This window comes from Alosa sapidissima, chromosome 4 (genome assembly GCF_018492685.1).
Source record: "Alosa sapidissima isolate fAloSap1 chromosome 4, fAloSap1.pri, whole genome shotgun sequence".
Classification (NCBI taxonomy): domain Eukaryota; kingdom Metazoa; phylum Chordata; class Actinopteri; order Clupeiformes; family Clupeidae; genus Alosa; species Alosa sapidissima.
The window spans coordinates 32,532,878-32,555,481 of NC_055960.1; the positions used below are offsets into that span (position 1 = coordinate 32,532,878).

At 42.5% G+C, this 22,604-nt stretch overlaps 1 protein-coding gene across 1 annotated transcript in view; it reads left to right on the plus strand.

The window, feature by feature from the left end:
* The first annotated feature begins 3,644 nt into the window (after positions 1-3,644).
* necab3 (N-terminal EF-hand calcium binding protein 3) overlaps positions 3,645-22,604 on the plus strand; it is a 26,043-nt gene continuing 7,083 nt past the window's right edge. The window contains exons 1-6 of the mRNA XM_042089850.1: positions 3,645-4,081; positions 9,484-9,508; positions 15,603-15,711; positions 18,669-18,694; positions 18,967-19,064; positions 22,498-22,604. The exon at positions 22,498-22,604 is cut by the window's right edge and continues 30 nt beyond it. Coding sequence (XP_041945784.1) covers positions 3,959-4,081; positions 9,484-9,508; positions 15,603-15,711; positions 18,669-18,694; positions 18,967-19,064; positions 22,498-22,604 — 488 coding nt within the window. The 5' untranslated portion in view covers positions 3,645-3,958. The remainder of the gene's footprint in view (positions 4,082-9,483; positions 9,509-15,602; positions 15,712-18,668; positions 18,695-18,966; positions 19,065-22,497) is intronic.

The window sequence follows — 22,604 nt, forward strand, 5'->3', positions numbered from 1 at the left end:
CAGGGGTCCCTCTTGTGAATCCTGATCTTTAGTTACTTCCAGAACTGTTTAATTGAATTTAATTGAATTGGCTGCCTTCAAGTCTTTCTGGAGCTTTCTCCGAGTGGTCCTTGGCTCTTGGAATTGACTATCCTTCTGACTCCCTGGTCAGAAATATTGCGAGGAGATCCTGCATGGCAGTGATGTTTCTTCCACTTGCAGATAATGGCTCCCATGCTGCTTACTGAAGATTCTGAAGTTTTGAAATGCATCTGTAACCAGTTTCATTGATATGTTTTGCAACAATAAGGTTGCAAAGGTCTTGGGAGAGCTTTTTGCTTTTATCCATCATGAAATGTTTCTTGTGTGAAACCTTGGTAATGAAAAACCTTTTTATAGCCCATCAATATACTAACCAAGCTTATATTAATTTGCACAGATAGAAAGGATAACTACTCTAACTACTTACAGATTCCAGCTCGTTCCTTCCCTTTCCTTGCCTTATTGCTTTTTCTTAGCTTGTTTAATACTTTTTCCCTGTGTTATTCCACTTCATTACACATGACTCTACTTATGGAGTTGTTTGGATTTTTTATGTGTGGATTACCTGAGTTATTACTAATGCCTGGTGAAAATGTTGTACCCCCCGTATTCCACTTTTTAAGGGCCCTCTCCTCCATTGGGGCCCTATACTTCCCACTCTCCCCCCCAGTTCGACGCCCTTTAATCTGCTGAACCTTCTGCTCGTTTCCAAATATAAAAAAAAAAAACTCTCTGCAACTCAACATTGGCCTGCCTGCCTCAGCTGCCTGTGAGGGGCTTTTCAGTTGTGCTGGATTACTGTTCACTGCAAAGTGACGCAAGGATGAGTGCAACTAACTTTGAAAATCAACTACTGCTCAAACTTAAAGGAGAACTCCGGTGATTTTTCACATAGATCTCCATTTCTCGATGTCACCGAGTACTGTCGGTATGAACAAAACTAAAACAATCGGTTTTACCTAGCTCGAGTTGCTGCAGCTACAGCGCTACACACTGGGAGCATGAACATGGCTGCCTTAGCTGCTGGCTGCAGCAACTCGAGCTAAGACCAAAGTCCTTTTCAGGCACTCCACTCGGCGGCCATATTGCAACACTTTTTGGGCACTTATCGTGCATCTATTTCGGCAGAAATGCGTGTGCGTAAGGCTTCACGACACCAATCTTGCTCCAGCAGCGAGATCACAACAGATGATTGGCATGATGTCTTCACAGCACACCACATGATTGGCTCAATGTATTTTACAACACACCACATGATTGGCTCAATGTATTCACATGTCAACGTTTTGCCGCGGAAGGGTTGTGATATTTGTAGACAACTGACTAACCCCATGCATTACTATGGAGGATTTTTTGAGTGCTGTATCTTCTCAAAAAAAAGTAACTAAGTAACTTTTACTTAAAGTACATTTTAAATGAACTACTTTTTAGTTTTACTTAAGTACATTTTCAGATCGGTATTTTAACTTGTACTTGAGTAATATTTCATCAAGGTATTGGTACTTTTACTTGAGTACAATATTTTCGTACTTTTTCCACTTCTGCCCTTCACGACCTGCATGCCTCCAGGGCCCTGGGTCGGGCAGGTAGGATTGTGGGCGACCCCTCCCACCCTGGACACAAGCTCTTTGAACTACTCCCTTCTGGCAGGAGACTGCGGCCCATTAGGGACAAAACCTCATGGCACAAACTCAGTTTCTTTCTGACTGCAGTTGGCCTCACCAACAAACACTAACCCCCCCGACACTAACGCTGACTCTTACCTCTCACCTCAACCCCCACTGACACCATACAGTCACGCTGTACTACTGAGAGATATGTGATTACGTATATCTCTTCCACTTTGTTGTAGCTTATGGTTCTGTTTGTCTTGTCCTATAATGTTGTCCATTTTTTTTGTTGTATATATTGTATTTTAAGTATTTTGTTATTGTATTTTATGCACCTTCGAGACCAAAGCAAACCTACTTGGCAATAACCCTGATTCTAATTAAACTATATATGTTGTTGAAGCCTACACCCTCTAGATGTGAGTTACGTAACATGAGTTGAAACATGTCTCATCTTCCTCCATACCATACTCAATACATAGTCCTATATTGGTTAACCAAGTATACAGCTGATATGTTTTGGCCTGTAACATTAAGGAAAAACGAATGTACTAAACAGCCTTATTGACCTATTGTCTTAAAGCCTATACCCTCTAGATGTGAGTTAATATGAGTTGAAACATGTCCCACCTTCCTCCATACCATGCACAATACATTGTTCTGTATTGTAGAGGTGAACCAAGTATACGGCTTGTACATTTAGGCCTTGACCATTAAAATAATTCAAATTCAACCACCTAAACTGTATGTTTTCGGAAAGCCTATGCCTTCTAGATGTGTAATAACATGAATTAAGACATGTCCCACCATGTTCCTACATACTGTGGTTCACCATGCACACTAATCCTGTATTGTATATTGGTATACATGTTGGCCTCAACTAATATACAATACAGGATTAGTGTGCATGGTGAACCCCAGTATGTAGGAACATGGTGAGACATGTCTTAATTTATGTTATTAAGGGAAATTCAAGAATTGAATTGGAATTTAAGAGCCAGTTTCAATTCAATTCTGGAATTTTGCACAACCCTAGTTGCATAGTAGTCCCCTCTGGCTCATGGCCTATTTTAGTGATTTACTGTACTATGATTGGGAATATCCTTAAACTGTTTGGGAGATATGAGATATGCAAACACTGCATTTCTTTGCGTGACCCCATGCAACCTTGACCTTTGACCTCACAACTTTGAAAAACTATCAGTTCACTTGCGCTCCAGCTCTTTGGTGCTCACGGAGCAGGACCACAGAATTAGTAGCAGGCCCTAGGCCACTTCAAATGACTGAACCCAGGGAAGGACAGAAGCTCACAGATAGTTTTTTTGAGACTTTAATAGGTGCAAATGACTAAAGTTTTGACACACAGCAATCGTTTGCAGCCAATAGGCTTAATGATTCAAGCAATGAACTAATGCCTAAATGTTTTGGAGAGAAGGACAAGAACCTTTAAAATGCATTTTGGCTGATGGGAAATTAGCGATAGGTGATGTAAAAAACAGACACTTGTACATAGCTTAAATTGCATGGAGCATTTGCTGATTGTTTGAAACAATCAAACATTGTTTTTATGATATGCATAAGTGACTAGATGATGTGGAGATTGAACTCGTAGTTTTGAGAATTTCTATTCTGATCTGAGAGATGCACAAAAGGGACTTGAGAAAAAACTGGCTAATATAAGGTAGACTAAACCTTGCTCATTACAACTTTTGCCTGGTCTGTCAAAAACACACAAAAAAAAGACAAAAACCTTTTGCACCACCAGATGGCGATAGGGCACTGCTTCTTCTTTTGTATAGGCCTATGGCTTACAGTTATATGCTTGTGATTTTCAAAAAAATGACATTTTAGCTTACACTGTCCATTTAGTGAGTAGGCTGTGTAGGCTACTTCTGTTCATAAAGGACTAGATTTCAAAGCATAGCCGACTTAGTTGCTTTATGGTAGGCTATTGATTTATGCAACTGGGATCACCAGCTTTGGGATTCTAATACATCCAATAATTTAGAAAAAGTCCCATCCCCTAAATGTAAGTTATTTTGCTGATTTTCTCAATGAAAAAAGGGAAATGCTAAAATATGTTGGTTTCTACGCATATGCTGAAATAAAATACGACCAATCAGATTAGGAGAAGGTGGAGTTACCATCCGCTGAAAGTTCCTCAGCATCAGCACCAGTCAAAGGAGAGACCCGTTCCAGCTTGACTGCCTTTCTGTCATCTTCTTGCCATTTTATTTATCATAGCGTCAGTTGACTTACACAGCCTTCAGAAGTAACGGGGAAAAAATCTTTATCAGTGTTAAATACAGAGCACTTGGAGGGAAAAAATGTTGGCTTGCACGGAAATGATTACAATGTGTCTCCAGTCGGCGAAACGGCAACATCTTCTCGCCAAGCAGCAGCAGCAGCAAACCCAAAACCCTGTACACGGACTTTCCATTTTTCACGATGTAAGTATCTAATGACTCAGATTAGGCTATCTACAGCTAAATACATGTTAATGCATTTGCAGGTTACTCAGCCATATAACCAGTTCAGTCCAGGAGCATCAGCTACCCAAATACCAAAACATTACGAATATGTAGCATTTATTGTAGTAGCTAATGGTCTGCGTTTCCAATTTCAGACAAGCAAATACCCCCAATGATAGCATTTTTTTTGCTGTTCACATTCGGTTCAATTTAACCGTAAAAACATTATAACATTACAGTGACACAATAGTTCAAGCTATCGATTTATTATTGTCAAGTTATTAGCCTATTTACAAATAGTTGAATTAAGTTCAGCGGTGTTGCATAAATTAAATTGAGTTTAATTGGTCAATATGCTATTTTAGCAAATATCTTCCCTCAACTGCATGAGCTGATGTGAGTTTTAGATTAACGTTCTTAGTCAGTATTTAGGATGGCATGTTCTCACTAAAATTATGGTGGAATAGAAAATAATTGTTTGTTAACAAGGTAGTTGTGGACTGCTTGTTTACATGATGGCATATAAGATGGTGTGTCAGCAAGCCAATCAATAATGACAAGGCATTGATGATTTATGTGTGACCTCTCAAGAATTTGAGGTCACCCTGTAGCCTAATCCATGGGGCATAAGGCAGAGACCATGCGAATCCTTTGGAGATTTATTGTCGCTTGGAATTGTAAAAATGCTGATGCATTTTATTGAATCTCTCTCTCGAATACCTGCATTTTATAGTTATCCCTGTGATGGATTATACTGTTATTGTATATCGGCTGTTAGGCTTCAGACTCAACTATTATTGAGAAACACAAGGTGGTGTAAGGCATGAATTACAGTCCCACACTAGAGATAATGCAGGGAGCCTCTGTTATTAAAAGAAGCAATAATTTGCGTTCTAGTGTGGGCTGCTGTATTATCTGGAGGATATGGTGTCTCAGACCTGTACAGCTGTAGGTTACTGGTTTGTACTGGCTGTGTTGGCAGTGGCTACTAAAGACTGTAATGTGTTTGTGATAACTCAGATTATGGATTTTTGGAGTGCTTGGCATTCTGAAGGGGGTGCATCTTGCTATATGCCTCTGCATTTATCCTAGGGATGTGTGGGGCTAGTGTCTTTGCAGAAGAATGCATATACCACCTGAGGTGGGATGAGCCTCTGTTGAAGCCTGTTCAGCAGGGGTATAGTCACACACACACACACACACACACACACACACACGTACGTATGCACACATACACACGCACACATGCATGCAAACACACATACACACACACACACGTATGTATGCACACATACACACGCACACATGCATGCAAACACACACACACACACACAGACACACGCACACACACACACACACACACACTCACACACACACGCGCACACACACACACACACACACACACACACACACACACACACACACACACACACACACACACACACAGCAGTGACTCTCTCACACACTTACAGAGACGCACAAACGCACTCACGCACACACACACAGAAAAGTGTGCACTTGTCCTCTAGTTTCATTTTCACCCACCACGCTGGGCCAGGCTCCGGTACCCCACAGATGTGGATTTAAAAGCCACTCGGGGCCGCTGAGCTGGTCCTGATGGTGAAGAATGGAAAATCAATGCTGGAAACCAACTGTATCTTAGATTTTAGGGTTCTGCTGGCAGTTGGATGGCATACTTGATCGTAGCAAGATCAAAAGACGCTGGTTTTACAAGAACAACTCGTACTCTTGGCTGACAGCTCAACGCAGCTTACAAACATATGACTCAACCTTTGAAGAGATAACCAAAGACAGTTGTGTACCTCGGATGTGGTTGATTGCTATACTGATTCCAGTGCCTGATGAATGGGGTCATTTTGTGTTGGCCAATGTCTTATTCATGCCCCTCTCTCCAGAAATACATCCTCAGTAGATGGAATAATGTATGAACCTGAATTATGCAGGTAGTGTATTTGTGATCACTTCTTCTCAATGCTGCCTTCTCGTACAGTATAGGCATAGGGTGTGATATAGACACACAGGTTTATTGTTATTCACTGCAGCATAACACTATCAAATGAGGTTTAAAAATGGATAATTGATTTTCATTGCCCTAGGGATGGATGAAAAGGGATGACTGACCCTCACTGCAGAAGAGGAGAGAGATAGTGTACTCTTAGGTCATCAATTTAATTGGACAAACAGCAACATTTTGTTTCAGAGTTCTGTCCTCTTGTTCAGGATTATCCCCAGAAAGGTTGTTTAACCATGATGAATCATGACTCTATTTATGGATGTTTTCCCTTCACTACATCTTCATCTTTATCTTGTAAGATGGATCATCTTAGTCTTTAGGAGATCTCACATTGTGATTAGGTGGATAGTTTGAAGTTAAAAAGGCTAAATCAATGGGATTACAGTGTTAAATGTTCCACAGTTGTGTCCTTTCAATCAAATTTGCGTAATGTAGAGGACATATGGAACAACTCAGCTTTTCTATCTATTTTTAAACTTGAGGCTGATCTTTCTCTCTCTCTCTGTTGTTCAGTATTGCTCTTGCAGAATAGAGTCAGTGGGATCTGAGTGTCCTACTGTTTGAACACCTGCCATGGTGACATCAGAATAGATGTCTCCCTGGGTAGCAGGGATGACCTTTAAAACACATTGTTAATGATGAATTAGATGAGTTGGCTTATCACCCAAGGAAAGTCTGTATATCCAAGCCTCTATAACCAAGCCAACCCCAATAAAAAATAAAATGTTGGGGGTATATGTAATGTGTTTATGTATGTTATGCAAAGCAAAGGTCATAATCATGATATGTATATAACCTTAGGCATCACACATTTATTATACATAGGCTACTGTTAAAATAAAAAAAATCAAAAAAAAATCAGATGTTGTATTCATCTGTAGACCACTACAGACTGTAGACCACCAACAAAATAAAGCCACCAATATATATATATATATATATATATTACATATTACAGTATATTTATTTATATAGCACACTTAAACGCATATCACATACATTGGGTATAGTCCAACTATCAGGCTTCAAGGAAAATAGATACTTTCCTTGAGATGTGCTTAGGTCACCAACAGCAGCAAGATGTAGTAAAGGAGTCACTTTTGACCCAATTTTGCTCGGACAGGAAAGTAGATACTGCAAGTAGATACTGCAAGTTATCACCAACCCACTATGTTCATAAGCTTACTGTAAAAGATGGTTTCTTTTGCAGACAACATTTAAAAATGATGCAATAATCCCCCTATTGTCAATATATATTTTTGTTGGATTTTGAAGTTGATTCATTGTGACATTTTGATTGCTTGATTGCTTATTTGTGTCATAACCACACACCAGAGAATTCTTTAAACATAAGTGCCAAAAAAAAGAAGTCAGAGCAAGCCTTCGTTTATGGCTGTGGACATCGAATCCACTCTCTACAGCTCAACAGCAAGCTTGAATCATTCACTGTCCTTGTATCTCTACAATTACTTCTAGCCGTAGGGATTACTGTACAGTATCTGTCTATCTGTGTAAAATGGTGAGAGAGACACTGTGTGTGTGTGTGTGTGTGTGTGTGTGTGTGTGTGTGTGTGTGTGTGTGTGTGTGTGTGTGTGTGTGTGTGTATGTGTGTGTGTGTGTGTGTGTGTGCCTGTGTGTGTGTGTGTGTGTGTGTGTGTGTGTTTTAACTCCAAGCTGCTGAAATATCAGACACTTGCTGACAACATCACAAATATGGGGTTTCATTGCAAAATTATCATTCTCGTTTTTGGGAGTCTTGGGCATGTGCACAAACTTGTCTTACGCGGACTGCAACTGTGTGGATTAAGCAAGCCAATTGCAAAAAAAACTTGCAAAATACTGCTCCATTTCTGCAATAATAGGTAGTTTATCCATCTGGAAGCGACGATGCCATGTTTACCCATAATCATGCAGTTCAGAATGAAAATAGCACAATGCATTCTGTGTTTGATCAGACCTGCCTAAGTGTGTAACTTACTTCCTTCAATGTTTGGATCTGTGAATCTTCCAAATAAAAGCATTCAAATGTGTGTGTGTGTGTGTGTGTGTGTGTGTGTGTTTATCTGTGTGTGCACACATGTGCATATTTTTGGTCAGTATGTGGTGCTGCAATATCACATACTGGTAATTTCTTGATACGTAAGTTGTTTTCTTTAAACCAGGGATTAGAAACAGTTCAAAGAACGAAACCAGAAACTGGAAAGGAACAACATTTCTGGATGAACGTAACAAAAAACAGGAACAAAACCAATTTCACTTTTTCCGGAGTGAAAACACTTTTAAATTTTAGATAACCGGTTAATAACGGTATTTATTGTTCCGTAATATTATTCAAAAGTCCATAGGCTTGGAAACCTGCCGACACAGTGTTCCCCAAACCCCTTTTAGGATGAATTTAGTTAGCTTTTAGGAATTAGTGTCTCCCTGTATAATAGGCTTGATAAAAAGGATTTAGTTGATAAAAAGGATTTTGATAAAAAGTTGATAAAAAGGATTTTCATATCCAACACTATCTAACTGTCTTTTCTAAGTATTTAGTATTTAGTAGTTGATAGCACCACACATAAGTTAGGCGATTACAGGGCTTAAACCAAGGACATTTTCTGTGCCTGAAGTTTTGAACATTTTTGAAGATCTAATATTATATAGGCTAATTACCTATTCAAATCTCATCTCATCAATCTGAGTTCAGGCACAGTGTTTTTAACAGTTAGCCTTGATATCTAATGTGCATTGATTTCAGCTTTAAGGCTGCTGGGCAGAAAAATGCCTATAGTAGTGTGCCACCGGCCAAAAATCTATTTAAAACGGCAATGACATTTTTAAGGAACATTATTAACCGCTCTTCTAACGTTCTACCCGGTTACCATTTAGAGGAGAGGCCTTGGAACACTGGAACGGGAACGAAAAAATAAAGTTTTTGCTCAGAACGAACCAAAATGAAAATCATTCTGTTTTCAGTCCCTGGTTTAAACAATATCATTTTGATGATAGTGTAGTCATGAACTTCAAATTTGACAGAAAGCATTCTAACATTGCCTGCATATTCATGGGCTGTAGCCTACATAGACTATACTTCATTTACATATCCTCAATATAGATTGAGGGCCTTACCATGGACCCTTTCAACAATAAAAACAAAAACAATGCTTGAACGTTCTATTTGGGCCCCAATCTACTTCCTCTGCATAACATATGGAATGTTCAAAAGGAAGTCTTGTGGGGCCAACTATGATGCTGATAATGGAACTCTCTTGAAAGGGTCTATAAGCCAATGAGCAGTGCTGACCCAGTCTGGCATTAAGATGAAGATGTTGACAGTTTTTACCTTCCTTTTTCTTTCAGATCTTTCGGCGTGCCGATAAAAATGGTGAGCACATTTACACATTTCTTTATTTGTTTGTTATGGCTTGTGGAAAGCTATTTTATTGTCAAAAGCACAATGCATTATAGCATTTTGAGTTATGCCTGACAGGAACAGTTCATTGTTTAGTTTTCCCACTAACAACAAGTGTCCTTCTTTCAGAAGTTGTGTTTTTTTGAATGTCACGTTCACATAGTACTGTTCAGAATGCCACCAGGACATGATGCTCAAAAGGCAAAGAATGAGTGTGGGCGGTTCATTGGAACAGAAAGGTTTTATTTTAGGTGTTATTCGTCCCCTGTTATGTTCCATATGCTCAGAGTGTTCCTGAAAGGTGTTCATTTAAGGTGTTGGAAATCAATCCAATCAGGCTAATTTATTGACTGCCATTTCGATAAGTTGCTGGTCTGCCTTGCAGGCATCTTATTGCTCCAAATGCTTCAGTATAAACACAGCACATGTCCCCAGGGATTCTCAGAGAACAAATCATGACCCACTTTCACAGGATTTAGTTGACAGGAGTAACAATGTAAGATGCTGTGTCACTACGTACATGATGGGTGCCTTGCAAATTAACACACACACACACACACACACACACCACAGCTGCTGTGTCTCTCTGACTTCACATGTTCGTCATCCAAATGTTGTTGTGTGTTGTGTCTGAATCTTTGGTGTAGCTGTATGCAGTGAAACTATACTTTTCACCACTCTTATGTAAAACAAATGGCAGATTGGCAGAGAAAATGATGTGTTGTCCAGGCCAATCAGGGCTGAGTGGACAGTCGTGGCAGGGCTGATTGTGTCCTTGCGGAGGTCACAATCACTCACTCTAAATGGAAATTATCGTTCTGCATCTCTTTCTCATGCTGACTGATTTCAAGGGCTGTGATGTGTAACAAGCAATTCTGCGGGAGCGTGCGTCATTGCCAGTGGTCATAGTATATTAATGAATCCTGAATGTGTTCCAGGGCTGTATGCATGGGCTAACGATCAGATCAGACGAAATTTGGGCAGCACTGGAGAGATGTAGTCTATACGTCACTGCGGGAAAAGTGGAGCACAGTCGCTAAGTAGAGCATCGGGGGGAGAAAAGAGAGGCAAGGAAATTCTGAAGTTTATGGTTTATATTGCCGTCAATGCACTTTCTGTCTGGAGCTGTTGTAGCTGTTTCCCATGTGAGATTGTTTTGCCCAGCGGTACTGTGCGTGTGTGTGTGTGTGGGGTGGGGGGTGGTGGTGATATGTTATAAAACCTGAAAAGTGAAAAGCCTCCCAGAAGGATCCAGTAACTCTGTGTGGTGCAACTGGGAGAGGGACTGAGAGACTGACAGACCTTCACATACTGTAGCCTCAGAATGCATCTGCTTTAAAAGGTCCACTGTGAAAATTCATGTTGGCTTTATTTGAAGCAAGCCCTTCAGATTCCTTGGTGGTGGTGGTGGTGGTGGTGGGAGTATGTGACGTGTGTGTGTGTGTGTGTGTGTGTGTGTGTGTGTGTGTGTGTGTGTGTGTGTGTGTGTGTGTGCGTGTGTGCATGTGTGCGTGTGTGTGTGTGTGTGTGAGGCTTGCACACTTAATCTTGAAATGTAAGAAGACTTCATGGGGGCTAAGGCTACATTATGCAAATCTGTCACAGTGCCACTGATGTGAAACCATGTGGCAAGACAGTGGCTTCTCCTTTATAATGAGCCCACGCATTCCTATGTAGGAGTGTGCCATTGCCACACAGTCATTTTGGCTGCAACAGTGGAGCGCCACGATCCGAAATGGTGGGCGCCCTACGCTGTGCTCTCTCTCTCTCTCTCTCTCTCTCTCTCTCTCTCTCGTCAAGTCCTCTCCTCTGAGATGGGCTCCTCAAGGGCTTCACCCAGTCACCCCCAGCTGGTGTTGCGTAACGGAGTGTTCGCCAGAAAGAAGGTCAGTCCTAGCCCGGCAGTAGTGGCCAATCAGATGACACACCGCATGTCAAGCCAAAGCCATGTCAGCTCCTGCTAGCGCTCAGAGGGCATTTCCAAAAATACAGGAGCTGTCACCATGACTGAGAGAGGGAGACAGAGAGTATGAGGGAGAAAGAGAGAGGGAGAGAGAGTATGAGGGAGAAAGAGAGAGGGAGGGAGTGGGAGAGGTAGAGACTGGCTTAGAGAATGTAAAGAATTGACATGGGAATTAGAAACAATATTCTGGTTCAACAACTCTGTTTCTGATTCAGATTCTTTTTGATCTCTCCTTGGCTTTGCTTAGCATTTGTTTGCTTCTGAATCTTGTGAATTTTCAAATCACAGTTCTCCACCTATTTTTTCCACCACTTCCACTGCGATTCTGGCAAACACAGACCGTTTGGAACACAAGTGCTAATGGGACGTGACTGCTGGTCGCAGAGCAGAGCGCAAGATGGAGTCTGTCTGGAAAGGAGGGGGGGGGGGTAGCAAGGCAGGGAGGTAAAAAACAGAGATTAGAGGAGAAAACCTCGTGATGGAGGGCAGGAGGGGACCGCCGAGGAGAGCAGGCTGGAGAGAGGAGAGGATGAGGAGGATGGCTAAGGGGGGTTGCCTGGGGACATGGAGGAGAGAGATGAAAGGCTGAGATGGAGGATGCAGGCAATAGGGTAAGAATAGAGAAGGAGAGGAACAAGGAGAAGAAAGACGAGAAGGAGGGTGGGCTGGTGGTGGTAAACATGAGGACACTGGGAGAAGGAGAGAGCAGGTACAGGCACATGTGCTGAAAATATGAGAAAGGGAATAGGGGAGAGAGAGAGAGAGAGAGAGAGAGAGAGAGAAAGAGAGAGAGAGAGAGAGAGAGAGAAGGGGCCATGGAAGGACAGGAAGGGATTACGTTTTAGCGGAGGCTGATGAAAAAGGGGGGAGAGTGCAAACGAGCGCAGAGCTGACAGCGAGAGGAGTCCGCGGGACACAGGATTGCACGTGGCAGCAGGATTGAAGTCATCTTAATAATGGATGGGCCGGGATTTGAGGCGAGGCTTTTTCAGCTTCTCCATTCTGGTTTCGGTCGGCTGATGCGTTCGGCAAATAAGGGCCCTGCGCTTACCTTGCGTGACACTACATTGGGGCCTGACCCCTATATTGATTTGGACAAATGAGGGTCTGCAAACTCGACAACTATAGCTTCCATCACCTTTTTTGTTTTCCAATGTACCATTTCCAATTACCCTTCCACTGGTCAGTTTGTAGGGTACAGGAGGGCTATTGATCTGAACCACACTGGACATTCAGGGCATCCTCTCTTAATCCACCTGAAGGTTGAGTAAATAAATCCCTCACGAAATATAGCATAGCCCAACACACATTTTTAATGTATTGCCAAAAACGGGTTGATGCAGCTGTTGAGTGCATTTACTACTTTTGGCTTCCACATATCACATATTGTATCAACAACAACAAAAAACACAACACCAACAGCAGTGTAATTGTTTATAACATGCTGTTATGAACTGACCTCATACGGACGTTCTATACACACTAGCTAAAGAGACATGGAAGTATTAATGAAAGCAAATGCTCCTGGGGGACAGGCAGCGTCTCTGTTTAGAGGACAAACAGGATGCCTCAGCCAGATAAGAGAGGACGGCGCTGCCTGGGAGGCACCAGGATGCTGAACCTGCTCGCAGGAGCTCCCTCATCCCAGGCAGCGGCACGGAGCCCCAGAGAGCCCCACCTGCCCACTATGGACGCCTGCTGAGTGCTGTATCTGTGTATTTGCAGGAGCACTAAAGCGCAGCATCTCTTATCTCCTAGCAATAATGCATGAGTTTGGCCATGTGCCATCTTTTTCTTTATGTCTCTTTAGCTGTTTCTTTTTTTTTCTGGGCGTCTTTCTTTCTCCCTGGGCTTCTCTATCATGGTGCATTTTCACAGTGTTTCTAACCTAGAACTGTCAGGTGAGTGAGCAAAGATGCTGAACATTGCTGCACGGCTGCAGTCTCAAAGGAGTTTGTAACACCTATTCATCAGACTGCTCATAAAACATACTGTGCACTACAGTATCAAGCTGGTGAATTATGTGTCTTCACAGTCCTCAGTATGTATCCTGATAGGCATAAAAGTAGAAAAGTAGACTTCCCTGCCTGCAATATTTGTCCCTGAAGTAATATTGGATTGGATGATGATAGCTTTTGACACCACATTTTGGTCCCTTCAAAAAATAAAAGCATTCATACTTTCTTGCTACTTTCTGTCAAGTGACATTGGCTGAGACTTTCACACGTCTGAGGATGTGTTCCATTGTATTATGGATTCTGAGCAGATGCAGAGCACTGCACACCAGATGGCTATGAAATCTGCCCTTGAAATAATTGAGCTGGGTCTGGGTTTTTGGACGCTGCTCAGATGCGTAGCAGTATGGCCATTGTCCCTCATCCTCCTGCGCGATTTGAATTTGACTGCCCGGGTGGAGAAAGCCTGGTCCTGGATGATTCACCAGACTTTTTCACCTTTTATATCGGCCCAAATAGCAAGAACATGCTGTCTCCGGTTTTCATCCGAATGCCACCGATCAGTGAGGCTAACTGGAGATCAGAAATGAGCTGCTTGACAAATATAGGGCAAATGGCTTCACTGAAAGCGCTTATGACACCGTACTGAGTTAATCAAAGAAGTGTAATTTTTATGAAACCCCATCAGACAGTCCCATAGCTTCCTGCTACCCATGCAGTCATATACAGTACAGTTATATATTTACCCTCAAACATTCTCTCCCTCTCTTACATAATAATAATAATAATAATAATAATAATAATAATAATAATGATAGTTTTTCAAGGCTACTTGAGTAAAATAGCTATAGAAAATAAGCATTGGAAGTAAAACCATCCCCACACTCACTTATTCTGAAGCTTAGCGTTTTATTTAATAGTGTTTTCCCTGCCCAGCTTGGAGTGTCAAAGCAACTAGTTATTATCCCATAAATCACTGCTGATCTAATACACAGAGCAGCTGCTTGACTGTGCCGTTGTGCAGCCTTGCTGTGCCCAGCCTCTTTAAACCATAGACTGTAACCATAGACTGTATATATATATACAGTCTATATATATATATATACTGTATACCAATATATATATATACAGTCTATGGGAGGAACCTATTCAGACCTTGGGGCATCCTGAGCCTCAGTCCTGGAATCAGGGTGACCAGGATGGCCAAACATCACTCATCAGCAGATTAGACTCCTCGGACATCCATCAAGTGCTTGGATGTGATTCAGACGTAATAGTCCCCCCGTGGATCATCTGTTCCTCAAGCACCGGGGCGCCTGGACAGGTGGCTGAAGACCCCGCGCGAGCTGTGCAGGCTCTGTGAGCCCAAGGGCACTGCAGTTTCTCAGCGAGTCTCTTCACGTGGCCCGTGGCTCATATGGGGCGACATCCATCACGTGCCGATCAGAGTGTGGGCACAGCTTGAGTGACAGCGTAGGACTGCTGAGCCACTGGTGCGCTTTGTTGCCCTGTGCGTCGAGCATCCTGGTAATAGCCTCGATGATCGCCATCAGTTTTCATATAGACAGGCAGTGCCACCACACTCCCACACTGTCCTCTCCACTGTTCACCTGCAGGAAATGCTCCTGCATCGTGTGGCTGGATTGTTGTGCCAGATTCTCTGAGCCATATCACTCAACAGTATTAGCTGTCATGATATGTGTGTGTGTGCAGTGTTTCCCACAGAATTAAACTTTATTTGTGGTGGTAGGTTTGCAGAATTAACTTGAATGCAACAGTTTTTAACTAATTAGCGCAGCGTGGTTATGATGCTAACTAGATTTAAGCACAATTTAGTACAACCAGAAAAATCATTGTGTGGTGGTCAATGTTGATATTGTGGTGGGCCGCCACAGATAAGTCAATGTATGGGAAACACTGGTGTGTGTGTGTGTGTGTGTGAGAGAGAGAGAGAGAGAGAGAGAGAGTTTGAGTGTGTGTATATGTGTGAGTGTCTGTGTGTGTGTGTGTGTGTGTGTGTGTGTGTGTGTGTGTGTGTGTGTGTGTGTGTGTTTGTGTGTGTGTGTGTGTGTTTGAGGCATGTGTGTGTGTGTGTGTGTGTGTGTGTGTGTGTGTGTGTCTCCTCTGACCTCCCTTATCTTTTTTCCAGATGATGGCAAGCTCTCCTTTGAGGAGTTCAAGGCCTACTTCTCTGATGGGATCCTAACTACTGACGAGCTGCAGGAGCTTTTCTACTCCATAGATGGGAGAAAGAGCAAGTATGTGTCTCATCCTTCATCCATTTTCTGCCTCAACATAGTTCTGCTTTCATGTTTGTGTGAGGCCTCAGAATCAGAACAAAGTGTTGATGGCACACACACACACAGACACACACACACACACACACACACACACACACACACACACACACACACGCACACACGCACACACACACACACACACATTTTTGTTCACATTTTCTCATATGAAAGAAACACTAGAAAACAGATAGAACCAAGATTAAACCAGTTGAATAAAGGGTAAGATCTGTGTGAACTTGGACAAAGCTCTGCATTGGTTTTCATATTACAAAAAAATGGAAAGCAGGCATTTTCAAGTTTGATGTTTCTGGTTTAAATCATTCTTCTTCTCCAAACTCTCACCACACTTCCCAATCTGGAATCCCCCAATTTGGGGGCAGCCGTGGCCTACTGGTTAGCACTTCGGACCTGTAACCGGAGGGTTCGAACCCCGGTTTGAACCCCGACCAGTAGGCACGACTGAAGTTCCCTTGAGCAAGGCACCTAACCCCTCACTGCTCCCCGAGCGCCGCTGTTGATGCAGGCAGCTCACTGCGCTGTTCCCCCCTGTTCTGTGATTGGTTCCCTATCTCAGGCGAAAATTTGCTCCATGGTCTCCAGGCTGCCTTAGCAGCGTGAATCAAATCGCACGCAAGGCAGCATGGGAACACCCAGGCTATCAAAAGAGTATATATATTATATATTACTATATAATCTCATGGCATGCTCACAGGAGCCAGAGGCTCCCATCAACCTAATCAGTCCCCTGCTAATTACTAACTTCAGTGGCACAGTTAAATTAGTGTCCCCGAGTACTGGACTCGAGGTCTGGACAGCTCAGCTTTCTGCAGTGTGGTGCCAGAAACTCTGCCTCCCACCCCGCATCCTCATTAGGGGTTTAGATCCAGCAGCTGCAGTGGGCCTCTACATTATTTAAGTTAGCCAGCTAGCTCACTTGCCTGTAGGCAGGACAACCACCATTCGTCCCAAGCACAACTTGCTTCTTGCTTTTGCTGGAGCTTATTTGAGATGATCATTGTTATCGTCATTGCTTGGAGTGTCTGCGGCCTGGAGGGGTTTCTGTCGCCAAAGGGGGCATTTCAAGGCATGTCAAAACAAGCCCAAAGTGACAGGTTTCGGCGAGAGACGAAGCTGAAATATTGCTGTTGCTGTGGTCTCACTGCATTCCAGAGAGGATATTTAAAGGAGCTATCTGCAATTCCCAAACACTTCTCGACTAATCCTGCTAATGTCTGCTCAGAGGTCTAAATTGTCTGTTCAGCGTTTGCCCTCAGGAAAAACACTGTTTGTGTCCTGAATCTTTAAATAGGAAGCAACTATGGTGACTCGGAATGAGCCATGGACAGTCCTAGCCAATCATACATGCCCTTCAGGTGAAATTTGATTGGGTGTTGAATATTATCAACCTTACTGTGAAACTGATTCCTTATCATGGACTGCCTCTTCAATATATTGTTGTGATTGCAGAGGAGTTAAGCTGCCTTTTGGCAACTTGCTGTTAATCAATGTACATTATCATTCTGTCAGACTAATAGAGAATGGTAGCCTTTTCCTACCAGACTCTCGTACATTTCATAATGTACAGAGAATCTGGCCACTTTCCATTGCCAAGCGTTCCTTGAAGGCAGGTACTTTGTTGAAGTTTAAAACTATTGGATCTGCCCAGAGCCACTCTTGATCTGCCATAACCAATCACTAACGTTTGGTTGTGACGTATGTCATGCTGAAACTAGCGCACAACCTCAACGTCATCGTTCTCAGCCACTCCCTCTGTTCGCTGATTGGACCTGCAGAAAACCCGTGAATATACCAAAATCCCACGACGTACTGAAGGAAAATGAAGACTGAGCGGAAGTATACCTAGGAGGGCGGAGCCAGGCTAAGAGAATGGTAGGATGGGAGGGGCCACAGTGGGCAATGGTGCTGAAAGACATGCATACAACGAGAACTACACCAGCACATGGAACACTGACTCTTGCTTGCTAAAAGAAATACATGCTGACATTAACATGAAAAGGGGAACACAGATACATTCCAAAATGGATCTTTAACGTCAGTAACATTCTCACAAGATGTATAAACAGAATTATGGGGGCAGGCTTACATCATACACAAACAAGGAAGCATGCAAGTCCCTGGCACTTTACAATATGGTGATAACAGCGGAGGCAGGGATGGTCAGACCTGGTGGTTAACAGTCCATTTCATAGTCAGCTGGTATGTGAATTAATGCTTTATGCAACACAAAGATGTAAAATGGGAGGACATTTTTAAAAGGATGCAGTATGTGTATTGTAATTACACAAGCCATTACACAGGACCACTTTCATTTCTGTTTTGGTCTAAAAGGTTTTTAATTTATGAAGAGAGAACTGTAAACTGTTGAAACAAGTTCTGAATAATAAATTGTTCAAGCACTTTAATTGTTGTCACCTCTATTGTCAGCCTGATTGAGGTGCACTGTTGCAAATGATTCCACTTGAGTTTCTGAGAAAAGGAAGAGTTCATTAAAGTTGACGTGCCATTTCTGTGTGTGTAGCCTTCAGTATAGAGGCGGTTGTCCAGAGTATAACTTTGGGTATAAGATTGAGATTTATTTGAGATATTATATCAATAGAAAACCTGATTCAATTGTATATAACATGCGTCTATTATTACTTGTTACTCTTGATGCTAAATTATGTTTTGACACATGTCCTGTAGTTTTCTACAAATCTAAATTGAATTTAGACACAGCCTGTAGAAAGCTACAGAGTAATCCCTGCAGTTTAATAGACACACTTCAGAGCGTTTAATCATGTGCAATTAAATTAACTTTTACCATCTCTTTCTCTCTCTCTCTCTCTCTCTCTCTCTCACTTTCTCTCTCTCTCACTTTCACTCCTTCCTTTTCTCTCCTTTTCTGTCCATTTCAGCAACCTTGATACAGACAAGCTATCAGGTAGGAGTCAGCACCACACTCTTGGTGTCAGAATTTATATATCCAATAAATAGAATGTTCTGTGTGAATTGTAAAAGCCGGTGTTGATTTTGTGTGTATTCATCCAAGCATTCAAATTATACCAAAATAACAATCCTTTCAAAGAAAACGACTCCAGTCATTCTTGCGTTTGGAGGCCATTGAACATTGTCATTTTAAAGTACTTACCGGTAAGAGTGTCTTTTTTTCATGCAGTAAGTCTTGTTGTGTTGTGTACAATTCTGTGTTTGTAGAGTACTTCTCCCAGCACCTGGGGGAGTACTTGAACGTTCTCTCAGCACTGGAGAAGCTGAACGTCGCCATTTTGAGTGCAATGGACAAGACTAAAGAGGTACACCTTCCCCTGCACACACTGCAACCCATCCAATACAAGAGTGACAGTCAGTGTATTGTACTGCCCGTGCACTGCCAAGAGCATCTTTGTGTTGGTTTTCCAGTAAACAGTGTAGGTCATCTACTGTAAAGGTGAGGCTCCTGCTGTGTGTGTGTGTGTGTGTGTGTGTGTGTGTGTGTGTGTGTGTGTGTGTGTGTGTGTGTGTGTGTGTGTGTGTGATGTAAGAGAAGTCTGTGTGTTTGCATCAGGACATGGCAGCTCACTTAATGAGAGGTTTGGCTTCGCACGCCAGCAGGCAGCTGACTAAGGATCCCAGTAGCCCATGCGCAGTGTACCGGAAATGTAATGTTGCCCTCGAATGACTTACCCTGTGTGTGTGTGTGTGTGTGTGTGTGTGTGTGTGTGTGTGTGTGTGTGTGTGTGTGTGTGTGTGTGTGTGTGTGTGGTGTGTGTGTGTGTGTGTTTGTTTTGTGTGAGAGAGCACGCCAAAGAGTGTATGCCTGAGAAGGTCCATTACACAGATGGAGACATTCACTCCTTCAACATTACTGATGATTTAAGCGCCCGCGCACACACACACACACACACACACACACACACACACACACACACACACACACACACACACACACACACATTCTGCCCAGAATATTTTAGCCAGGCTTTTTTGCATTCATTAGCATGAGAATGTGCTCCTGAACCAACTCGGGCAGGCGATGTTGTTGTTGCATGGAAACACCACTGTATTGTCTGCTTGAAGCCATTGAGCTTAACAGAGCGTTTTCTCGCTGCCCCATCAGCAGATTTGCCCTTGGCTGGAGGGGGAGCAGGCCTGCCTGGGGTTTTATGGGCATGTGTCTCCGGAGGCTCATCTCGGGTGCTGTCTCCTCCTAGTGTTAAGCTTGTGGATGCCTCCACAGGGAACGCAACTATGGAAGTGTCTATAAACTTTAATATCTCTTTAGTCCTTTCTGAGATGGGTTTAAGGGAAATCAATGTAGATGATGAAAAATAGGTGATCTAATAATATATGATTTTCATCTAGTGGAGATTATGGAAGACATTTATTTTTCAGAGCTGCATCTGAAGACTATAAGTGTGTATGGTGATGATCCCCTTAAGGAATCGGTCACTGAAAGCCATAAAGCATCTGACGAGTGAATAAACTATAATATCTAGCTGTAGCTGTGATATTCAGTAACGGAAACTGATTTCCATATTGATTTCACATTAACAAAGAACAAGTTTCACATTAAGATGTGCTGTACATGGTAATGTAAGATGAATGCATAAGACATTAAAAAGGAATTAGATACCTAGAGAACCTAAAAAAGAACATAATCAACCCACTCCGGTTCCAAAACATTTCCCTCTAGCAACCTCCCCCATACAGATGCCTTTTATGCAATTCCAGGTCCTGTTATAATAGATCATCGGAACCATGGGATTATGACATACAAGTACAGATTTTTTTTTGTTTAGATGTTTTTGTTTAGATGTTTGCTGTTGGGAGAATATGTTGCAGAGAAAAAAGGGGGGGGGGGAGTAAAAAGCTGAATTAATATCCTGTGTATGGTGTTATCAACACAGAAATGTCACAAGCTGGTTGGGTAACATTCAAACTGTGCCAGCGAGTAACTAAAGCTGTCACACACACACACACACACACACACACACACACACACATAAACACACACAAAGAAAAATCGGCATGGAGAAAGACCTTCTGTTGCATATCTGGAACAGAAATGCGGCGGAGAGCCTTGGAGGTTTGCCCAGACTATCTGCAGCAGCTGTATTCTGTCAGAGGCGACCACTGGCAGCCAGAATTCCCCAGACGTTTCGAGCCCATCTAATTAGGGTGTGTCTCAGCGAGGGCCTCTCTCAATGAGCTGATTAGTAATTGAAGAAATGTCCCTTATGGCCCCATAATGATGTTTCATTGAGAAAAAGAACACAGGATTAAGATTTCTAAAAAAAACACTTAGTCTCATTCACTTAACAGCTGTAACAATATGCAAGAAAAAATGGATTAAAATGAGAAGTTCTCTGTCTCTCCTAGGTGACATATGTCACTTGCTGTGACAGCTGCACAGGAGCAATTATTCCACCTTGACATACTAACACAAGACAGAGGCCACAATCCAGAAAAAAATCAAGCCCATATTTTGTCTCACATGACAAATTTCAGAAATACGTCTTTGGATTACAATAGTTGTTTGACAGAACACAACACAATTGTATCAGTAAAGCAGACCGGGGTATGTTTAGTTCTCAAATTGACCAAATAAATGTTCTTGTGTAATTTTGCCATGGCTATTGATTTCTTGCTTGTTTTAAGATTTGAAGTGTTTCCACGCTGTTGTTTATATCTGTACCACTAGTTGTAGTGCTCCAGGCTAGGATAAATCTCCACACTTTCTTTGCGTGGAACCATACATGAGTAAGCTCTGTACTGCACTGTAACTGTGCTCGGTGGAAAAATAGTTTATAGTTTTGTGTATGAAAATGCCCGCCAGTGGTACAGTAGGTTAATATTATGCTAGATATGTTTGATTGGTAAAGTGCAACCCTAATGTACTCTGGACATGTAAGATGAATGTGTTTTCCTATTCCGTTTATTGTTCTATCACTTCATTTGCAGAGCATGACGCAGAACAGCTTAGAGGCTTTCACAAGGTTGATAAAAGCACAGGCGTGCGGCTTGCGAGAGTTTGCTAAATGTTTGGTAAATGGATTTGCTCCAGGTAGACTTTAGTCACTTTAGCTAACTGCACTGTTGTTTTGGAGAGAGTGAGGGTCTCTGTGTAAGGCACATGGTGTTCAATTGACTACAGGCAACAGCAGAGGACACATCTGCCAAACAAACAGCTGATCTAGATACGGATGCTTACTAATTATTATTAAGTAGTGTCTCACTGTCAGCTAACCACTTACATGTTGCAGTATCAAAGGTCTACATATTTGCATATACATGTTAAATTTGCATGGTCTAGTGGCAAATCTCTCTGTATTTCATACAGTAAGTCAGACTAAGACAGAGGCTCCTTTTACAGGTGCGTCATGCTTACTTATGCTTAAGTTATTTCTTCCTTGCTGCCGGGAGAATCAGAGCTGGTGGTCTTAGTTGAGTTGGTTCTAAAAGTGGCATGACAGACCAGACAGCTTCTCTGTCTCTTGGGAAAAATCACAGTTTTTTCGCATCAGAGAATCTTGCAGTGACAGTGTCATGATTTCTATGGTAACTGAAATCTCCCTCTCTCCCTCTTTCTCTCCCTTTCTCTCTCTGTCTCTCTCCACTTTTCTCTCTCTCTCCATCTCTCTCCCTCCCTCCATCCCTCTCTGTCTCTCTCCCCTCCTTTCTCTCTCTCCCTCCCTTCCTCCCTCACTCTCTCTCTCTCCCTTCCTCCCTCCCTCTCTCCCTCCTCAGGAGTACCAGGGCTCGTCTGTGCTTGGCCAGTTTGTGACTCGTTTCATGCTGAGGGAAACCTCCAACCAGCTGCTGTCTCTCCAGATGTCTCTGCAGTGCGCCATGGA